At 37.8% G+C, this 21982-nt stretch overlaps 1 protein-coding gene across 2 annotated transcripts in view; it reads left to right on the top strand.

Moving 5' to 3' along the window:
* The first annotated feature begins 1172 nt into the window (after positions 1-1172).
* The window catches only part of LRCH2 (leucine rich repeats and calponin homology domain containing 2), a 44956-nt gene continuing 24146 nt past the window's right edge, over positions 1173-21982 (top strand). Inside the window, exons 1-11 of one of the 2 annotated variants that reach the window (XM_082770549.1) lie at positions 1173-1486; positions 14328-14472; positions 15305-15431; positions 16731-16836; positions 16924-17060; positions 17270-17403; positions 18875-18965; positions 20030-20141; positions 20451-20548; positions 20654-20721; positions 20921-21025. In XM_082770549.1, the coding sequence (XP_082626675.1) occupies positions 1207-1486; positions 14328-14472; positions 15305-15431; positions 16731-16836; positions 16924-17060; positions 17270-17403; positions 18875-18965; positions 20030-20141; positions 20451-20548; positions 20654-20721; positions 20921-21025 (1403 nt within the window). In that variant the 5' untranslated portion in view covers positions 1173-1206. The remainder of the gene's footprint in view (positions 1487-14327; positions 14473-15304; positions 15432-16730; positions 16837-16923; positions 17061-17269; positions 17404-18874; positions 18966-20029; positions 20142-20450; positions 20549-20653; positions 20722-20920; positions 21026-21982) is intronic. The other variant, XM_082770550.1, reaches the window with a different exon arrangement.

Consider the following 21982-nt stretch of genomic DNA (forward strand, 5'->3'; position numbering starts at 1 on the left):
CTCTCATTGACATATTGCTGACTGAAGGCTATAGTCTCTTCCATCCTGCTTATAAGAGGAATTTTCCTTAGATCCCCAAATTAGTCATGATGCATGCATGCACGAAAAAAAATCCATTTAAGGACCGGCAGGAGGATCAAAGCATAAAAGCTGATTCTGCTTATCAAACCCATAGCAAATGCATTAAAATGCGTCTCTCTGAGCCTTTCTTTACCGTTTCTTAATGATGACTCTAGAGTAATTTCTGACAGATAAATATGCAGCACATAACGAGCGCAGATCACATGGTAACACAGCTAATTAATCTCCCAGAGTGTTCCAGCAGTCAGGCAGCCCCTCATTAACGTAGCAGGGCCCAGGACACGGCGGCCAGCTCATTTAGGGAAGCCTAAAAGCTCTCTGCTCGGCTTCCCCATTTTGAGGCAGGCGCGTGAGGCTCGCAGAAGCGCTCCCTAACCCCTGTGGGGGCCACAACCCGCTCCCCTTTGTTCTGCCATGCCAATTCCTCAGTCATTTTTGCTTTATTTTGCTTTATTTTATTTTATTTTATTATTTTTTTTTTCTGCATTTTTTTTCCACGCCACTCCGGCGGACGTGCGGTCACGGCCAGCCTCGCCTCCTTGCTGGCTTCCTCCGCAGATGCTCGGCCCGGCCGGGACGCCCCTTTAACCGGAGGGCGCCATCGGTGACCGCCGGTGCCACAGCCACGACCGGCGCCAAACGGCTCCCGGTACCGAAAAGCTTCCCCAAAAGGGCTCCCGGTACCGAAAGCAGCCGGCCTGACCCAGGACACGGTGCAGCCCCCCCACCCCGTGGCCCATCCGGAGACCCGGGGCCCCCCCCATCCCGGCCCCGCCGCAGCCCCGCGGGCGGCGGCCCCCGGAGCCCCCCCCCACACCCCGCGTGCTGCCGCCACCACCGCCGCCACTCGCCCCGCCCCCTCGGCCCCTCATTGGCGAGCACCGCCTCGGGGAGCCACGCCCCTCCCCTCCTCGCCGCCGCGGATTGGCGAGGACGGAGGAGAAGCGCGGCGAGGCCACGCCCCCCTCTCCAGCCGCCCCCCCCCATCTCCCTCTCCCGCGGCCCCCCCCTCCCTCCGCTCCTTTCCTTCTACCCCCTGCGGGCCCGTTGGCGCCTGCGCAGTGGCGTGGCGGCGGCGGGCGGCCCCGCTGTTGTTATTGTGGGGCTGGGCTGCGCCGCGCGAAGATGGCGGCCGGGCAGGGGGGCGGCGGCGGCGGCAACGGGAACGGCAACGGGAACGGCAACGGCAATGGTCCGGGGGGGCTGGGGATCCCCGCTCACCTCACGCTCTCCTTCTCGGCCGGGCCGCACTGGGGCGCGGCCACCCTGCCGCAGCCGCACACGGTGCGCAGCCTGGACCGGGCCCTGGAGGAGGCGGGCAGCTCGGGCATCCTCTGCCTCAGCGGGAGGAAGCTCCGCGACTTCCCCGGCAGCGGCTACGACCTCAGCGACACCACGCAAGCAGGTGTGGGGCTGGGTGGGGGGGGGCGGCGGGGCCGGCTCCTGCCGCGGGGCGGCCCCGTGGTGGTGGCGGCGGGGAGCGGCCTGCGAGGGGTGGGGGCGGCGGTGGGGGGGGGGGGGGGGGCTGCGATCCGTGCTGGGCGCCCCGTGCCCGGCCTGCAGGAAGGGCTCTGAGGGGAGGTGAGCTCGGAGAGGTTTCCCTGCGAGCCGCTGGAGAAGCAGATCTTGCTTTTTTTATTATTTTATTATTATTTTTTTTTTTTTCGCAGAGGTTTTGTTGTCAGGTTTTGGCTGGGTTTATGCGCTGCTGGAAAGGCAGCGTTCTGAGTTAAGGTGCTAGAGCAAAATGTTAATGAGAGGTCTGGCATCTTTTGTTCAGGAGGAGCGGTGGCTTTCCCGAGCGTTGTCGAGGCGAATCAATGCCTTGCGTGATTTTGTTTGGTTTGTGGGTTTTCTTTCCCCATAGGTAACGAATAGCCGGGTTATTGTTTTGGATACGAGACTGCCTATTGTGGCACCTTATCCATCTCTGACAGTGCTGCGCTCCTGCTCTACCAGATACTCGTTCTGTTGGTCTTTGTTGTGGGCTGCAGTTTGTGCAGAGTTAAATAGCGATGTACTTGCTCTCCTGCGATATATTTGGTTGTGTAGGGTGTAGAATTTGTGAAGGACTGATTTATAAAATCCAATTCCTGTATCCTGTACCAAGCCTGCTAATGGCTTGTAGGATATTAGTGTTTTATTCTTTTTTTTTCCCCCCTCTGGCACGTGTGATGCATCCCTACGTGCAGTGCAGAATAGGGATAGGTAAAAGTGTGTTATGTCATAATGGAAGCACCACATTAAATTAAAAACAATCGTTATTTCATGGAACCTGTTTCCATGTAATAGCATAAAAAATTATGCAGCACCATAGTAGACCGATTCACTGATAAATATTCAATAGTTAAAGCTTTAAAATCAGATGTTGCATATAGGGAATATTATTAAAAGGAATTTTTATGTAACCTGAAGCAGGTGCATCGAGGATCCATATTTTGTTTGCTTCTTATTAATTCAAATTGTAACTGTGTTTAATTTTTAGCTTTGTTTTGAATTCCATCACATTTGAGTAAAAGCTGTCTGCAGTGCTATTATCTTTATCTTTTCGAATGTAGTAGAGCCCAGTCACCACCATCAGGATTCGACCTTCATCATGAAAGATGTTGTGTGAAAATGTTTAAAGGCAGCCTCTGACAAAAATAGCCATAGTGCATGTTGTTCTTTAGGCACTTATTTAAATACTTGATGTGTGTCTATGCAAAAACCTTCTCATAATGATGATTTATTACAGTACTTATGAATTAATTAAATGGAATATGAATTTTAGAGGCCTTGCAAAAACTTGCTTGTAAACAAAAGATTTGTAGTCCTTATTTTGACCTTATCTGTGGAGTTTTTTTTTTTTTTTTTTTTTGGTGAGTGAGTAAATGGTATTCTGCTGGTGAATCTATGGCATCCTTTACAGTGTCAGTATGGCATAGAGCTTTTGATGTAGGATCAACTACTATCTTGTAGGCATTTGTTTACTGGCATTTTTCACAGTTATTGCTGTTTCGTGCCACAATATACCCATGAATAAGGTTATGGATATATGCTGAAACAAGGGGGGATAGGGACCTTGGGTCAAAAAGATTTGCCGTGTTTCACTTTCAGTTCTAAATTGGTGACTCTCTGAAATTCAGTTCTGAGATACTTGAAGCAAACACTAAAAAAAAAAAGTATATAATATCTCTCACATACAAACCTAGATACAGTTTCTTTTCAATATTACAAGCCTGAATGCAGCAGGTTCTGCAGTGTCACTGTAAATCCAGAATATTCTGCTTTAGCATCAGTAAAACCAACCCTAGAAATAACTTCCTGTTGCTGAAGTAAAAACACTACAGTTTTATATGTATACACACACGCATGCTTCTTAAAGCACAACTGCTGTTATCATCAAAAATACCCTTGGATTGGAGGTGGTTTTTTTCTCTTTTTTTTAGGCTTGGCCATATTTTATATCTAACTTATGTAATGGTTTACCAGTACATAATTGGCAAATAATATAATACATTTTTGGCATCGTAATTTATGTGACAAAGCTTACTGCTGAACTAAAAGCATATAAACAGTATCTGTCGGGTTAGCTCTGGCCTTATGTTTGTCATATCTTTTGTTAACTGTGAATTTGCATTGCAACTCTTTGGCAAAAATACTTTTATTTTCTGGTTTGCTAGAATTTTTCATCTGGCTGTTCAAACAAGTCTTGTGCAGCTGTTAAATGAACTTCTTGGGGGAGAAAAAAATCAGTTGCAAGATATCAAGAGGTGTATGAATATTCCAATCACTTTATTAACGTGTGTAATTTTGCTTCTTGCTGTGTGAACAACATTAAGCCCCTGGCAGTTAAGTAATTGAGTAATCACATCAATGTAATCACTGTCTGCTTAGCTGAAGAGATGTGTTTTCTGTTCTGTTTCTTCTTGTAGTTAGGTTCCTGTGCTATATGGCCATCCTAACTCAAGTCAACCAATGCCTTCGGAAATTTCCTTACTTTTTTTTTGTGAGCAGTTAACAGTACAAGGTATTGGACTGACAGAAAAAAAAAAAAAAAATTGCTCTGTGTGAATATAGTGGTGCCATCAGGCTTACTCGTGGCTTTGTCACAAGAAACTTGAGTCCCTGTTTTTAATTTTAAGGGAACCTCCAAGCAATTATGAGTAGTTGAGTGATTGCCTGTTACATTAACCTGAAATTTCTTCTTTGTTACCACCTGCCGCCTTTTCATGTAGCTGAGGAGTAACACCAGTATATTCCAAGTCTGACTTGAGAATGAGCCCTCCTGTCATGGTTAATAACAATTTCACTACCATGGACCAAGTTCCCACATTGTGATTCCTCCATGGGTGTGCTGGGGGTATGGTGTAAGGGGAATCATGCTTCTTTATGATGCCATTGCGTATACTAAGGGCATGACTGTTTTTTTTACCTTACAAGGGCCAAAAATATGATGTATGCAGTGAATTGTGCAATTACAAGTTTAAAAGCAATAACATTTATAGCTTAACGTTCAATGTGAATTACATGAAAATGTTATTTGTACTACTCTGCTGCTGCCTGAAAGAATAAAGTTATTTTTGTTGGTGGTACCAACCTTGACTCAGGAGACAGCAAGTGATTGAATAGGAACAGCAAATTCAATTTTCAATTGAAGAAACACATATGATGTATATCGTAAGTCTAGATTACATTGTAGAACTCAAACATCTTGAGACATGTAGTTCTTCAGTAATGACTTTTTCATGTTTGAATGGAAACAAACAGGTTATAGGAGACTTTCTGGAGTGGTGTTCATGCTCAGAAGATGCAAAAGCTAAAAGTGACACAGCAGTCGCTTTTTCTTAGATTTCTTAGATTTTTCTTAGATTTTCTTAGATTTTTTTTTTGTTGTTTGTGAAAAGTGTCTTCTCATCTGACTTGTGAAGATTTCTTGGAGCTGACTCAAAAGTGTATACTAATTCTCCTGGCAAGGCTGACACTTAATGCTAGAATATGTCTTTAGCAAAAAAAAAAAAAAAAAAAAAAAAAAGGCAAAAAACAAGGACTGTCTGAAGGCTAAAATTTCACAGAAAATACAGAGTTAGTCAGTATTTTTTATTTGTTGTAAAGGTTCTCCTTGACAATGTGGAGAGGCTTCCAAATTCCTGTTTTTTTGTGGCTGTCCATGGTCTTGTCCAATGGCTTTTGCCATTCTTCAAATGGACCTGGGATTTTTTTTATTACAGAACTAAGGCCTTTATTGCTTGGGCAGACATGATTATTTCTGATATGTTCCCAAGTGCTTGAAGGGTTCTTTTTGACTGGTGGGCCAACGTATAACTTCTCAACAAAGATGAGTAGTACATGGCTTAAAGGAACTCTGCATCACAGGCCTGTTCACAGCTTGCTAGCCAGCAGATGTAACTTACACAATGAGCAAATCCCTGTCCATCTGTTTGTTAAAACAAGCATCTACTTAAGTTTGTCACTTTATCATTTTGTTTCAGCAGGTGTTGCCAATATGTAGTGGACAAGAACTTATATTAAAGGCTGGAAGGCTACTTTGATTTCAAAGCCAATGTACTGGATCTCAATTCCTCCTCCCCAGCAGAAGTCACCTGTGATAGAAAACCATTGATCTGTTCCGGATACAGAAAAATGTATTTCACATGGAAGAGCTGTGGTTCAATCTGAGGGGATGCCCTTTTGGTTAAGGCCCTAATGTAATAAGAATATATATATTTTAAAAAGGATATTAGGATATTCTTTAGTAGTGCTGTTTGACAAGCCAGGAATGATGAATCTGTAAAGTACGGTTTCTCGTTGCCTGAACAGCCTTTCCTCTGTGCTTTTTGAGTATCTTTAATTATGCGGTCATGTGCGGTTTCTTCCTGTGTCGCTTTCACTGCACAGGCTGTGTAACTAAAATTAGTGATGTGGATAACCATAGAGCAGATATTTTCTAGCTCTTGAATTGTTGGATGTAGAACCCAAACATTACTTCCTATTTCTTTTTACTGTCTTTTTCACAAAATTAAAAGCTATTCTGCACACTGCCAAACATCCAATTCAAAAAAAAAAAAAAAAAGCTGCTTATAGCAACCCATCGTTTTGGGAGTGTTTTTCTTTCTTTTAAACAGCTCAAAGAAGAAGCAGAAGCGGAGGAATGTAAAATAGAGAAGCAACGTGACAAGGTTGCTAGCTCCTACCTAACATGGAGCAGCCCTGAGCTAAAATTTTTGGTAGTGTTTTGTCAGGAGAAACATGGTCACGTTACCACAGTCCAGTACCTTGTGCTTCGCTTAATAGTATATCAAGAGACGGTGCATGTGTTAGAAAAAGGATTAAATGATTGAATGTGTACCAGAGCTGTTAAACTGGCCATGGTAATTACTTTTTTCATTTGTGTCTAGCTGCTAATAGTGGACATATTGGTGGCTTCCTCTTGTACTTCTCTGAATGTGCTCAGAAGTCCTAAGTCTCTCACCCATGCATGTTGCAATTTTGTGACTGTGTAAAGGCTAAAACGTACTCTTTCTCCTTTCAGTTTCAAAATCTTCTGCCTATTATTCTCCTTACTGTCAAACTACTGTCGTTTGAATTGTGAAGGGTTCTCTTTCTCTTTTCTAATCTTTGACCTAGTAGGTACTTGAAAATAGGTACTGATCTCAATTTATGTGCAGTCTGTGATTCTTAACTGTTCTATATAGGAAAAACATTTTTCTACTATAAAAATTGAACTGTATGTATACCAAAGGTCTATCTACTCCAGTATTCTTTATTGAAATAATATTTTTTAACCTTTTAATTGGTAACTTTATTTGCAGCCCAATGTTTCTCTTGAAAATGATGCAAATGGATTTTGTGCCCTCCGTTTTCTATTCCAGGCTGATGAAATCTACTCTGTATAATCTCCTTTTATACTGAAAAATTCTCACACGTGTACCTACATCCTTTGTTGTACCCTATATTTTTTGAGATAAGCCAGGAACTGCATGCAGTCAAGATAAGTGTTTGGAAGGAAAACTCCATTCTCTGCTCTTAGCGTTGTTTTGTGCCTTCGGCTTGAGTTATCATTTAAAAAATTGTCAGCTTTACAACTTCAGCATATTCACTTATAAGTTAGAATCATAGAATATCTTGAGTTTGAAGGGACCCACAAGGATCATCGAGTCCAGCTGCTGGCACCACACAGGTCTACCCAGAAATTTAGACCGTATGACTAAGAGCACAGTCCAAATCTTTATTAAACTCCAACAGGCTTGGTGCTGTGACTGTGTCCCTGGGAAGCCTGTTCCAGTGCACAACAACCCTCTCAGTGGAGAACCTCTTCCTGATAACTAGCCTGAACCTCCCCTACTGCAGTTTGACACCATTCCATTGGGTCCTATTGCTTGTCACTAAAGAGAATAGATCAGCACCTACCCCTCCACTCCCCCTCGTGAGGAAGCTGTAGACCCTGGTGAGGTTTCCTCTTAGCCTCCTCTTTTCCAGACTGAACAGGCCAAGTGACCTCAGTTGTTCCTCGTACGTCTTCCCCTCTAGGCCCTTCACCATCTTAGTAGCCCTCCTCTGGACACTTTCCAACAGTTTCACATCCTCTTTGTACTGTGGTGTCCAGAACTGCACACAGTATTCAAGGTGAGGCCACACCAGCACAGGGCGGGACAATCACTTTCCTTGATCAACTACCAATGCTGTGCTTGATGCACCCCAGGATACAGTTGGCCCTCCTGGCTGCCAGGGCACACTGCTGGCTCGTGTTCAGCTTTCTATCAACCACAACCCCAAGATCCCTCTCTGCAGGGCTGCTGTCCAGCGTGTTGTTGCCTAGTCTGTATGTATAGCCAGGGTTACCTCATCCCAGATGCAGGACCTGGCAGTTGCTCTTGTTAAACTTCATGGAGTTGGTGATTGCCCAGCTCTCCAATCTGTCCACATCTCTCTGCAAGGCCTTTCCACCCTCAACAGAGTCAACAACTCCTCTAAGTTTAGTATCGTCAGCAAATTTGCTGAGAACATCTTCTAGTCCTACATCCAAATCATTTATAAAAAACATTGAAGAGGACTGGCCCTAAAGTGGAGCACTGGGGCACCGCACTGGTGACTGGCTACCAGCCTGATGTGGCCCCATTTACAACAACCCTTTAAGCCCTGCCCGTCAGCCCATTGCTCACCCATTGTATGATATTTTTGTCTAGCTGTGTGCTGGATGTTTTGTCCAGTAGGATCCTATGGGAAACTGTGTCGAAAGCTTTACTGAAATCCAAAAAGATCACATCAGCTGGTTTCCCTTGATTGACTAGATGTAATTCAACATATTGAAGCTAGAGAAGGACATGAAAGTGAAATCATCACAAAATCATGCCTAAGACAAATAGAAACAAGACTGGACACAGAGAAGCAGAACTAGCTGTATAAGTAATTCAGCTGAAAATGTAGTGTGTGTGAAGCTACTGCAATATTAATCATGAAGTGAAGATGAAGTGGCAAGTAACGTAAGTTTATTTAAGTATGAAATTTCTAAATGTATGATTTGTAAAGTAGATCCTTCTGAGCAGGTACTTAAAAGACTTTATTTCTTTAAATGATCTTCTGCTCCTATAGAAACAAAGTGATTTGCTATTCCTGCACATTCATTCCATGCTGAGATTAGAAAGGCTTGCATTGGAAAGCTAGAAAGGCCTTTAAAGTTTAATTGGTTATGAGGGAGCTTTTCTAGATACAGGTTTTAAAGTTAATATTGCAGGTGTTTTGGAATTAAACTTCAATTATGGTGGTGTCATATTAAAAATCATTTGGCAGATCGTTTAGATGACATTAAATATACGTATATATAAAATAATCTTCAAGAGCCTATTTTTTTTGAAAATAAAAAAGTCAACCTCAGAGTTAAATACTCAGGCTTGACTTCATAACGACTGGTACCCGTGTGTCGGCTGCTTCAAAAAAAAACACAATTGTGCCACTGCTTCCCATTTGTGGGAAGATCGTGCTGCAGAGTGTGACTCCTGGTGTTTGTGACTTCATACAAAATGCTCGCTGGGATTGAGCCACTTCTGATTTTTTTGTCTAATCTTTATCATTTTAGTATGTCAGTTAAAATATGTAGCAACTACAAAGATTAGATGAAGACAGGCTATGCTTCTATTTGACTTCAGAGTATACACGCCTGGAAAAAATCAATTTAAATGATATTACATACACTTTTAACAGTAGATTCTAAATGTATTTAAATTTGCTTGTGACAGGGAAAGTATGCTGATAAGTTTAATTTCCTGAGAGATAAAGTATCTAGCAGGTATGTCAGAGTTTCTTTATTGTGCATAAGAGTTGATAGATGTTCAGTTTAAATATAGTCCTTTACAATAGCTCTTAATTTAGGAGAGCAAATGTTTCATTTGGATATGAAATGCATAAAGTTATGTGCAAAAATGATCTTCCTGTAATTCTTGAGCATTTTTTGCCAGTAAATTATTTTAAAAAAATAAAATTGTTTTGCAGCTGAAGTAGTTGTTTATATGTAGTCATTCTAAATTCTGGCATATTTAATTGTTCTGCCATTAATTTTGCAACCTAAGTTGAGAGTTCTGATCTTAGTTATGTAAATATCCAGGGTTCTGTTTTTTTGACTTTTCAAGTGGAAATTATAAAACGTTTCTATGTGTAACAACTGTAGTTGTGCCTTAGTGTTAAGAACTCTCAACTTGCGAGTGTGCTGTGTAGTGTTTGAGGAGAATGCTAGAGAGCCTGCCTTTTGGTCTAAGTTTGGCAAGATTTAGAGCTCATTTCTTTTAAGGTTCCTGAAAATAAGGAGGAATCAGTACTTTCCAAAACCTTGTTTTGTACATTGTTTACATTTAATTGGAAAGTGCTAGGTAGCTTATGCAAAGGACTTCTCATCAGAATCCTTGAGAAAAATACTCTTTAGTAGTCTCTCTTCTCTTTCTCCCACCAGATCTAGCTTTCAGTTTCTGACTATTTTTTCTTTTGTTTTCCATCATGCCTGTACTAGCTAATGGCATAGGAGCACAGTGCTTAAAACACAGTTAGAGGAGTGTTCACTTTAATTTTGTCAAACAGGACACATGATACTAATTTTTTAAGGCAGACTTAACACCCGCCCCCACCATTTAGCGCCGTTTTTGAAAGCTCCAAGTAAAGACTGTTTTTAAATTAATGCTGCCATCAAAATTCTTGATTGGTACAATTATTAGGTTCCTCTATAGGAGGCAGATCTGTATTTAGGCGTGTTTTTTTAGATGCATCTTTGTTTCGTTATGATAGTAAAGAGGAAAACTGACATTTTAAATACCCAAACGGTGCTGATTGTTACAGTTGTATAATACAAACAATCAACAATTTTAAATCCGATATTTAAATATGTTTAAAGAGCTTTTCATGGTCATCAAGAAGAGTCACGTGCTTAGAACAAGTCCAGTTAGGTCAGGTTGCGCAGGGTCTTGTCCAGTTGAGTTTTGAGCATCTCTGGTGATATTTCTGTCTTTGTGAAATGTGTTTTCTGGATTATCCTGGAAGCCTATGTTTATTTCAGTCCAGCTGAAGAAAACATTCTTACTTGATTAAATTGGTTTGTTCCTGCTAAGTGCCATTTCTTTGGTTAGTAGTGAAAATCAGATCTTTTATTTTCTTAGTTTCTCACCAAACTTGACAAGGAGTCTTGAGGTTCTACTAGAGAGTGAAACATATATTTTTCTTCCTTTTTTTTTTTTTTTTTTTTGTGTGTGTATGTGAGTTTTTTTATTTGTGACTTCACTAATGGGCTAAAAAGACTTTGGTTTAAGGTCAGTAAATTCAAATTTTACCTTTGAATATCTGCTGACTCATTTTAATCCATTTTTCCCTAATCCTGGAGGATTAAAGCAAGATAGAAAATGAGTATTCTTAGTGATAACGTTGAAGACAAATGATATACATGTATACTTAGATGTAGTTATTTAGTACTGGAATGTCACAACAAAAACTGACAGCTCTGGTTTGCTAGTAAACAACCAGTATATGTACTATTTCCATGAGTTTTGTTATCTTTTCACTTCTCAAAACAGGATCACTAAAATGAGCAAGTAAAAAAACGTATTACAAGTGTGTTGGTGTTCTAGACTGTTTTTTTCTAATGCTTGTAAGCTCTTAGGGCTTTGAGGTCTTGTCAGCTTGGTGCTGGCAGAGTATTAAAATGAAGGATGATATTTTCAGATGCAGATAATTTGAGTTTAATGTTAGCTCATCAGTGGTTCTTTTTAATAACATTTCTGAGCATCTGCATTTAATTATTCCCAGCAAAGAAGATGGCAAGACTAAAGATAATGTGGAAATATGGCTTTTGTGGTATTACAAACGTACCTGAACAGGAGAGGCACAGACTTGGAATGTTTTCACATCTCTGATATCTCAAAAGAGACGCATGAAAACAGGGATATGGACTAAGGTTATTGAATAAACTGTGTCATAAGTCCTATTCAGCACAAATACACAGTTGTGATGGGAATGACAGGATGACAGATTATTGGTGATTTAAACTCAACCAAATCTCATGGTGATAAGCTAATTTACAGCATTGGAGTAGTGTATATAATAAGAGGTCTTGAACTTGGAATTGGGGGGGGGGAGCTCTACATGTTTTGAAACAATTACACAAATTGTAATTCTGTCATAGGTTAGAAGCTGAGTGGTGGTATTGAGGATTCAGGAACTAGAGTTTCAGTAGCACAAACAGAACTATTGAGTACGGGGAGATTTCTCCCTAGCCAGTGGACTAGGGTACGCCTATTTTGAGTTGGTTTAAAAGCCTTAAATATCTACTAGTCTTGATTTGCATGCTATTATTTCATTACAAACACTCATTTAAAATTTGTTTTCTATCAGCATGTTTTTTCTAACTTTTTTTCTGACGTGGTAGTGAAATCATGTAACATGCATTGCTATTGATGTAAATGCTAGCATGACAGTATTTAGATTGGAAGATGACAGTTTTGTGGAAAAAATTTTGATCTCTGGGAATCACCATATGCAGGTGTTTCTGAAGTGTTTTTTTCCCCTTCCAGAATCATATTGCATCTGACAGATCAATAATAAATTGTACCCATGTTCCATGTGTTGTTGATCTCCAAGCCATATTTAGATCAACTAAAAGTATATCTCTAGAATCAGGTCTTGCATGTATGATTTTAATTTTATACATTGACTTCTGACTTTTACATTGACTAATTACTTAAAGTTTCTGTTGTGTGTTGTGCTTTGTAGTTTGTGGGTGTGGTATGTTTTTTTTTTTTTTCTTAGACCATACTAAAGCATTACCAAAAAAAATAGGAAATATTTTACATATTGCTGGTTAGTAGAACAGATCTCTTGTCACATTTTTTTCTTTTACCTTCGTGTTTACCTTTGTGATTTCACTTCTAAATACGATTTTGGATCTCTGAGAAGGGGAAAAAGACACAGCAAACAAAACAACATGAATCATCATTTTAAATGAAAATACTGAGGTGAAGTAGTTCAAGTGTAAATTTCTCAGCTAATCTTTGCACAAGATGCATGCTGAATTTGAAATACAAAGTTTGAACATAAATATGATTGCACTGGATCAAATAAAAGTCCCATCTGTTCTAGCAGCATGCCTCTGGTGGTAACTGATATTGAATGCTTAGAGAGAAGTGCAAGAACAAGGCAAACATGATGTTAATTCTGTTTGGTGGCCCTACGCAGTTTAAATGTAATCTAAAAGTAGCATTTTTTTCCTTCTGATCATGATTTAAACTTGTGAGATACATTCTTACATCTAATGGCTTCCTCTCCAAACTAGCTTTTTTCTCAAACTCTTCTGTTCTGAACTTCTAATATACTGATTTTAAATGGTCTTTGTACAGTCAGTAAAGACTTAGCTGCTGCTTTGTTTCTTTTTAAACAGTTAACTTCTTCATATTTTTGTAGTTCCCCTTTCAAATGTAACCTTTGTAATGTTGTACTTCTCACTTCTGTTTCTGTAGAGATAGCGAATCAAAATACCCTGTGATTCATAAGCGATCATTGATAGCGTCTTTATTTTGGTTTTCACATAACACCCCTCAATTGAATGTTTTCCCATCTAAATCGGTTAAGCAAAGAATTCCTTTTTCTCACTTCTAGAGGGGTTGTCACCTTAAACTGTGTGCAATTCTATACTTAGCAGCTTTCCTTGCTTCTTCAGTCAATTAACCCATGTAAAACCATTCTTGTTTAAAGTGCCGGCAAGCTGCTTTAGTTTTAATTTAGGCAATCTACCCTTTCATCCACTAGCCTGCGCTAGTGTGTGGAGTTGCTCTGCCACAGGTGCACATCTTTGCATTTGCCTTTACTAAACCAGATGAGGTGTGTGCCAGCTGAGGTCGCTCTGGTTGGCCTCCCAACCATCCAGTATGTGAGTTGCCCCTTCTATCCCTCTGTCTTGGGGGTGTTCATGTGCTTAGAGCAGATTCCATCTTGCTTTCCAAACAATCTAAACAGTACCGAATCGAATGTTGACCCCTGAAAAATGCCACTGGTAGTTGGTTTGCTGGTTCAAGCTGATAAGCTCTCTTCTTTGAGCCTGACAGTGACTTTTAGCCACTTTTCCAGGCCCTTTCAAATCCACTTATTTGGTTTAGTAGAACAAAAGAAACTGTTCTGCTGATGATATGATGGGAGCTAAGCAAAAACAGTTATTTTTTGCAAGTTCTTAAAAACTAAGAACTAAAGCCTGAAATAGCAAGAGATCTGCATTGCTGCTTTGTTAAAAGACTCTGTTCAGCATTTTTGAGAAACCACATCCTTTGGAACTATCCTAACTTGGGAACTAGAGTTACATTCAGAAAAAGTAGATGTTCTTTCTAAAGTAAATCTCTTGCTTTCAAGAAGATAGTTACATGAACTTTAATGACACAGGTTTGATAGTTAATTGATAATTTCCAGGATTCAAGGTCATATTCCACTTGAAATTTTTTAGGCTAATAGAAGAGGGACAAACAGTATTTTGTTTCCTTTTAGGTGTTCTTAATTATTGGTAATACGTCTTTAATTTCCTGTCATTTTTCTGTTTTCTGTTTAAGTGCATATCAAATAACACTATTTTAGTATTTTAAGTCTTTTTGGTAAATTAATTATATACTGTAGCATCTGGTAAAACTGAATTACTTTACGCTTACTTTACACCTTAATTTTTAGGACCATGACAAGAATAACAGTGGGTATTTTAATCTTATTGCACGAAATTTTTGACTTAAAGGATTTTTTTTTCCTTTTGATTCTAGATCTTTCAAAGAATAGATTTACTGAAATTCCTCCTGATGTCTGGCTGTTTGCACCACTGGAAACTTTAAATTTGTATCATAACTGCATCAAATCCATTCCAGAATCTATAAAAAATCTACAAATGCTTACCTACCTTAACATTAGGTGAGTAATGCTTTTCATTTTTCATCTTTATATAATTCGCCTCATTGGAAAGGTGGCATCCTCCTTCTTTATCATATAAAGTGCCCTTTTGTCCAAATTTGTGCTCTGGTAGTTACAAATTGTTCTGTTTGCCGTATGCTTGGTATTTTAGAGCCAGCAGTTCTTGTTGCTTCCTTTATGGAAAGGAACCTACTACATTACAAAATTTCAGTCAATATACTTCAGTAGCTGACATTAAGGAGAGTTTAGGAAGTTTTCTTTGTTTTTAATGTTATGCTGACAGACTTTTTTACTGTTTTTAACAGTAAATGTTAGTAAAGTCAGTCTGTCAGCATAACATCGTACTGTTTTTAACAGTTAAACAGACACAGGTCCGTCATTAGTAACTTGAGCCACAGTAGTTGTGACAAGGTGCAAGATGAGCGGTACCTCTCCATCAAAATAGGGGTGTCAGTGCACAGAGCTTTGAGATTGTGAGTTGGAACTTCCTGTAATATTTGTTTTTGTTTATGGTTGCATTTGCCAGTGGTGGTAGTTATTTCTTTTAACATATTTCTCTGTACGTTTTAGCATTAGAAAGTTCAGTTATAGTACATTCTCGTTTACTCAAATGAAATGAGGACCTAAACTCTACATGTGTGATGGAGGCTGTGTCTGGTAAGAAATTTATGATGGAGTTTATAGCTTAAATTTAGGTGAAATTGTGGGAAAAAGGTAGAGAATATCTCCTGGAATAGGACAAAAGTTGTATGATGTGCATCTGAGACTTACCATCAGGCTTAAAGAGAGTATTATAATTTAGCCTTGCTTGTTCATTTTTCTTTTTTTCAAGTCGAAATCTTTTATCAACGTTGCCAAAATACCTGTTTGATCTTCCACTTAAAGTTCTGGTTGTCAGTAATAATAAGCTGGTCTCCATTCCAGAAGAAATAGGGAAGTTGAGAGATCTAATGGAGCTGGTAAGTATAACTATGAACTATTATATTAAGTAAACTTGAACTATAAGGAGTTTATTTACAGTGTGAGAAATATACTAATAACTAATTTTTAAATACAGGAATTCAAAATTAATTCAGTCTTTCATTCAGTGATATGCAATTACAGACAAAATATATGGGAATAAACACAAATCAGCATGTTAGGTTAACTTTAATCTTAAATTGTTCATAAATAAAATTGCTTTTCAGATTACTTCATTTTAATCCCTGATAATTTTTTTTTCTTTACAGTAATCATGGTTTTATTTATTTTTCTTGTATCTTCTGGAATATTTTAGCTGGAGAGTTCAACTCTATTTACTCCATACTCTTAGTAAAAGTTACACCATTCCATCATTGTTGTCCTGTTCTGTACTTCTAGTGTCTTATACTCTTCTCTTTGAGAAATTCTGTATGCTTGCTTCAGTGTTATGGGACTTCAAGGTGGGATGCACTGCTGTTGTTTACAGAAAGCAAATGTTTTTCAGAATTATGGTTATGGTGTTTTTGGCTTGTTTTTTCATAATTGTCATACCAAGAATAGCATGCTTGTTGACAGATTCTGGACATGCCAGAGAATTTCATTCTATTACCTGTATCATACCTCTTTAGAACACAGAACAAGAGGTTTATATAAATTTTTAAAAAATTGACAACCAAGCCACATGCTAGAAAGATGGTTTTAAGAAAGGCATTCCACCTCTTTATTGAGTCAGAAATAGAAAATGTTAGATACTGGTTTTTATTTATATCAATGTGATTGTTGATTCCGTATGGACCAAAACTCAACTACTGGCAGAAGTAGCTGTAGTCTGTGCTCATTTAATGTAGCATTGTCACCCTCTAGTGCTTGAGTCCAAAAAAGTTGGTGAGCTTGCTATTACACTTAGCAAATTTTTAGTTGCATTGGTTCAAGGGTTTTAAGGAAGGAGAATTTTTATGAAAGAAGCAAAATGTAAATCATTTACCTGCAGTAACACAAGAAGTTTGTAGCTGACATGGGAAATACACCCAGATCTTCTTTTTCTTGGGGTACAGTTTAAATCTCAAAACCAGTCTTCTGTTATTTGTTGCTTTAACCTTTTGAAATGAGTTCCTGAAACGTGAATCGCTAATGAAGAAACAGTGAGATCTGCTGTGGTGGTATTTCCCTTTGTGGAGAAAGCAAAGGATTTTTTATTTTTTAAAAATAGTTTGTTTTATAGCAGCTCTGATAGCAGTTTTCCTTGGTTTAACTTCATTTAAAATGTTCAGTTAATTTTTTCATTATATTTTACCTAGGATGTCAGCTGTAATGAACTTCAGGTTCTTCCTCAGCAAATAGGAAAACTGCAGTCACTCAGAGAATTAAACATAAGAAGAAATAATCTCCATATGTTGCCAGATGGTAAGCTGTTCATCATATTTTTTTTTGATGTAGATAAATTAGGTAAAGTGTTAATTAGATACCTTATTTTTTTTTTTCCCAATACAGAGTTAGGAGACCTTCCCTTGGTAAAGCTGGATTTTTCTTGTAATAAAATCACAGAAATTCCAATTTGTTACAGAAAGTTACGTCACTTACAAGTAATAGTTTTGGATAACAATCCAATGCAGATACCACCAGCACAGGTTAGTATGAAAACATTCTGCTTCAGTAATTTGCATTAGGATCTTAAGAAAGAGGAAGCTGTTCTAAGTTAATATCAACCAGGTTTTCATTTTCTAGCTGTATTTCTGCTAGTGGGAAATTGTAGGCACAAGCTAATCAGTGTATGAAGTATTTTTTGGGGTGCATTTTCAAGAGACATGCTATGTAATTAAATATTTTTTGTTTCCAGATATGCTTAAAGGGTAAAGTACATATATTTAAATTCCTCAGCATTCAGGCATGCCTCAGAATAGATAAAAAACCAGATTCCTTGGATCTTCCGTCGCTGGGTAAACGAATCCCTTCCCAGCCACTCACAGACAGGTGAGTAATGGATTTTTGTTGTTGTTGTTCAATGGTATTTTAAAATTATTTTTCTTACCATTTATTATGAAGCGATCCTTGGGATGTAAGAAAGAATGTCTTTATTACAGTTTAATAGATGTAACTTCAATGGTTTGCTTATTCTTTAGAAGTTACAGTATTTACTTTTTAAGGTCATTTTACTGGAGTCTAAATTGGCTTATCCAAGTAGCTGTGAAAAATTTTGATTTTACTCAGTTAAGATTTGGAAATCAGGGCAAGGGTATGTTTTAAATTTATTTATTGGAATACTTTTTATTTATTTATTTATTTTTATTTCCCAAACAGATATGTCAAAACAATTAACTTATGTTCTCATAAATATTCTGAATATAGTCTGTTGGATGGAAAGTCTGCCTCCTGAATATGTATTTAGGGAAGCTGTAACTTAAATATCAGTGAAATCCTGAGGATTTTTTGATTGGATTGCTCTTGAGGTCAAAAAGTACAGTATACTTGTTTGGACATATGTACTGTATACCTCTTGAGTAATTTATAAATGGGAGAGCTCTTGTATTTTCTGTGTTCGGTTGACTTGCCATTAATGACTGTATGAAACAATATTCTTTTTGTCTATTTGCCTAAAATGTTGTGTGCTACTTGTGGCACTCATTGGGCTCAAGGCCAAAGGAGAGATTAAAATTATTAGTAAAGCTTACACAGAACACGTTGAACTATCAGATTCAGTCCATGGTCTCAGGCAACCGTGCCACTACGGAATCAGTCCACAGTGTCCATGGAATGCTTCTAAATGCCTGTAGAAACCGTGGTCCGCAGCTGCTACCTGAAAGCCAGTGCTGCTTAAGACCTACTACTAAAATGTATTGCAAAATGAAAAAGATCAAGAGTATTATTACTGTTCATCACCTTTGTAGCAGTGAGAATTGTTTAATTAAACTTTACAGATGATCTTGATTAAAAACCAGGCTTCAGTGTGCAGTTAGAAAAACACACCCTGCTCGTGCTGATGGCTTTCTGTCTTTAGAGGGCATACATTTGGACAGAATGTTACATAGCTGTTAGTGCAGGTTAAAACCTGTATGACTGTCTAATAGGGAATATATTTGCTACTAATATAATCCATGCCTGCCATTAGGATTAAAAGAATTGCTTTTAACAGCAATAGCTAAATTCTCCAAAAAATACTTCTGAATTAAATAAAACAATTCTAAAATTGCATAGATGTGGAAAGTATGATATTTGTTCTTTCCTCCTTTAACTTTTTTTGAGACTCTTTCTTTCTTAAACTCTTGTAGGTTAAAAATTTGTTCTTTACACATTTGGTGTTGTGCAAAAATTCTGTATTGGCAACTGTAGATGGATATATAGAATCTATATATTTTAATGGATGTTTATTTTCCTATAGCAAAGTTAAGCTGGTTTCTTTCATTCCTTTTTTTTTTTTTTATTTTTTAATTTTTATTTTATTAAGCAGCATAGAGGACTTTTATCCCAATAAAAATCACGGACCAGACTCTGGCATTGGAAGTGATAATGGGGACAAAAGATTGTCCACAACAGAAGTAAGTATTTTTTTACTGCTGATTTTGTCTAGCTTGTTTTATAGATTTTTTTTTCCTTTTCTATTTCATCTAATTTAAGAAATGTTTAACTAAGTTGCAGTTAACATCCTTTGAAATTCGTACAGATGAGTTTAAACCATTGCTACTAATATAATCCATGCCTGCCATTAGAATTAAAAGAATTGCTTTTAACAGCAATAGCTAAATTCTCCAAAAAAAAGGCTGACAATATCAGACATATCATTTATGTATTGTTTTGACTTTTCTGGTTAAATTTCATTCCTGTCCAAATCTTACACATTTCCAAAACTGAATTCTTATCTAAATAATTTTTTGAATCTTTTCATGTGTAATGTGTGTATAATGTGTGTAATTGTGTTGTCCACATGACAAAACTTAATGTTTGCTTTTGTTATTAGTAAAAAGAATATAGTTAGGAAAATTAAAATATATTTTATCTAAACTTAGTAATTAAGGAAACTGTGATTAAATCTGAGTTTTGTATATGTTAATAATCTGTTTTCTTGTTTAAATTTTAATAAGAACTTCTGGATGATCTGCTAGGTCTAAAGTCATAAAAATTCTCACAAATTATCTTTTTGTAGAAATGTAGATTAAGCAGCTGTAAATAAATGGTGTCAATACTGAATAGTGAGTGCAGCATATATATATATATTTTACTTTTAGAAAGAATCATTGCAAATGCAGAATGATTGAACTGTACAACAAGGAATATTACAAGTGTTTAAGTGAATTCTAAATGATGGGAAGTGAAGCTGTGATTCTTTTTCAGTAGTCTTACTACTTGGAAGCTTTAGATAGGGAAGCACTTAAGTACAGATTTATTAGCCCACTGACCAGAATTGGACTGGAGCTCTTTGAACAAAATACCGTGTTTCAAAGGAAACTGAAACAATTACTTTAAAAAACAAAAACAGTTGATTTTTTTCTGCCTTGGGAACCATTCCTCATGATAGGGTCTGTTGTATTTGTGATTCATTAGCAAATCATATAATAATGTGATATATATGCAAGTTCTGTATTAAATATGACTGTCTTTGCAGCCATCTGATGATGATACAATCAGCCTTCACTCCCAGGTATCAGAATCAACAAGAGAACAGACGTTGAGAAATGACAATCATGTAATGGGAAGTAAACTTGATCCTCAGAAAGGTAATATCTGTTGTGCATCTGTCCTTTTAGGTAACAGAATTGCTTTTTCAAAGGTAATCTAATTTAAGAAAACTGCACAAAACTATATCGTGGCATACTGGAATTTTGTTTTTATCATTTCAGAAAGCAATGTAATAAAATAATAAATAGAGAAAGGAAGAAAAACATTTCTCTAGATGAAGAAAGGAGACATGATTTAATTGTATTGTCTTTATCTGTCATTTTTCATACGTACTTCTGACTCTGAGTAATGTTTGGTTGATAGAGCTGTTAATATTATCTTTTCTCTTCCTTATCAATCCTCACTAGACCAGGAGGTGTATGATTACATTGATCCAAATGCAGAAGAGGGAGCTGTTCCTGAGCAAGGAGATGTGCAGATCGGACCATTGCTGTCCTATATCAAGGTAGCATAGATTGATTAAAAAACGAACAAACAAAAAACACATACTAATTCAGCAGGCTTTTTTTTCCTCATCTCAAGTCTAATTTTATTTTTCATCCTGTGTAAGGAACGGGGAAAACATCCTGAGAAATCCCAAAAGATAGAACAGAATGAGGACTGGGGAGATGAAAAACGGTAAATCTTTTCAGTCTTTTTTGGGAAGGGTGGTTTTGCTTTTAAACACCATCAAGGAAGGAAGTCTCTTGTTGAGCAGATTTCTCCTTCTTGGATGAAAAAATCAGCATATTGGAAGAGCTTCTTACTTCTTGTCCAAGCAAGTTTCTGTGTCTTGCTTTGCTGAAGTCAGGCAAGTCACTAATGTTTAATTTTTCAGACTTCAGAAGGAACAGCCGCTGGCTGAAGAAGATGATGAAATCAAGGAAGTGACTGACTTGAGAAAAATAGCAGCTCAGTTACTGCAGCAAGAACAAAAACACAGGTATTAAAAATAATAGTTAACTTGTGTCACAATTAATGTGTTCTTTAGCCTGTCTTATACCCAAAAGCTCCTCATTTGGAGAACATTTTTGTCCGGTTGATGAGATGAAGCAATAGACCTATTCTGTGTTTCTTTTAATAAAATTGCTATGTAGAGAAGCTGTGATGCGCCTTTTATAGAGAGGAAGAGATGAATGTGAAATTCTATTATTATTATTTTTTTTAATTAAGTACCTTAAGCGTGGTCAGTGCTTATATAAGTAGACTATCGTTGACATTAAAATGACTTTGTCTTAGTTTGTGTGGTTTTAGAGAACCTTCAAACAGTTTGTGCTACTGTTTATTTGTATTAAACACAAGGTAATTTAGGTGATGCTTCCTCTGTTCAGCCACATATGAGATATGTTTCCTATTAACCGAAGAGGAAACTTGTTCAAATGTAATTCTGTCAAATGACAGTGTGTGTGTGTGTATAAATAAATAAATATATAATTTGAATAGTGCAAATGCATCCTTATGAGCTGCCTGACTTTCATAACTTCATGTTGGCATTTCAACAGAACAATTCTTGAAAATAAGTAAAAAAAGAAGACTACTAAAGTAATGCAACAGAAAAAGCTAGCAACTGTCTTAGGAAGAGAAGGAGGAGTATGTAACCTGGAGTTACATAGGAAGCGAGAAGGAAAGGGTAGGAACTCTGTTGTCTCTGGTTCCTTTACCAAGCAGGCACAATACCAGTGAGGTACATCAGAGACAGTAAGCTCTCTGCTGAAAGATGAAAGTGGTAGTAAATAGCCCATTAACTATAGTAGATCATTACAGTGGTTCATTCTCCCACAGTCATGGCTTCAGCTTCATACTAGCATAAGTACTCTTTTTGTACTCTTGAATTTCTATGCAGAGATTGAGATTCTATGCTGCTGTTTTTAAGATAACTGCAATACGCACAAAGCCTTTA

This window comes from Aythya marila (genome assembly GCF_965140915.1).
Source record: "Aythya marila genome assembly, chromosome: 13".
Lineage (NCBI taxonomy): Eukaryota > Metazoa > Chordata > Aves > Anseriformes > Anatidae > Aythya > Aythya marila.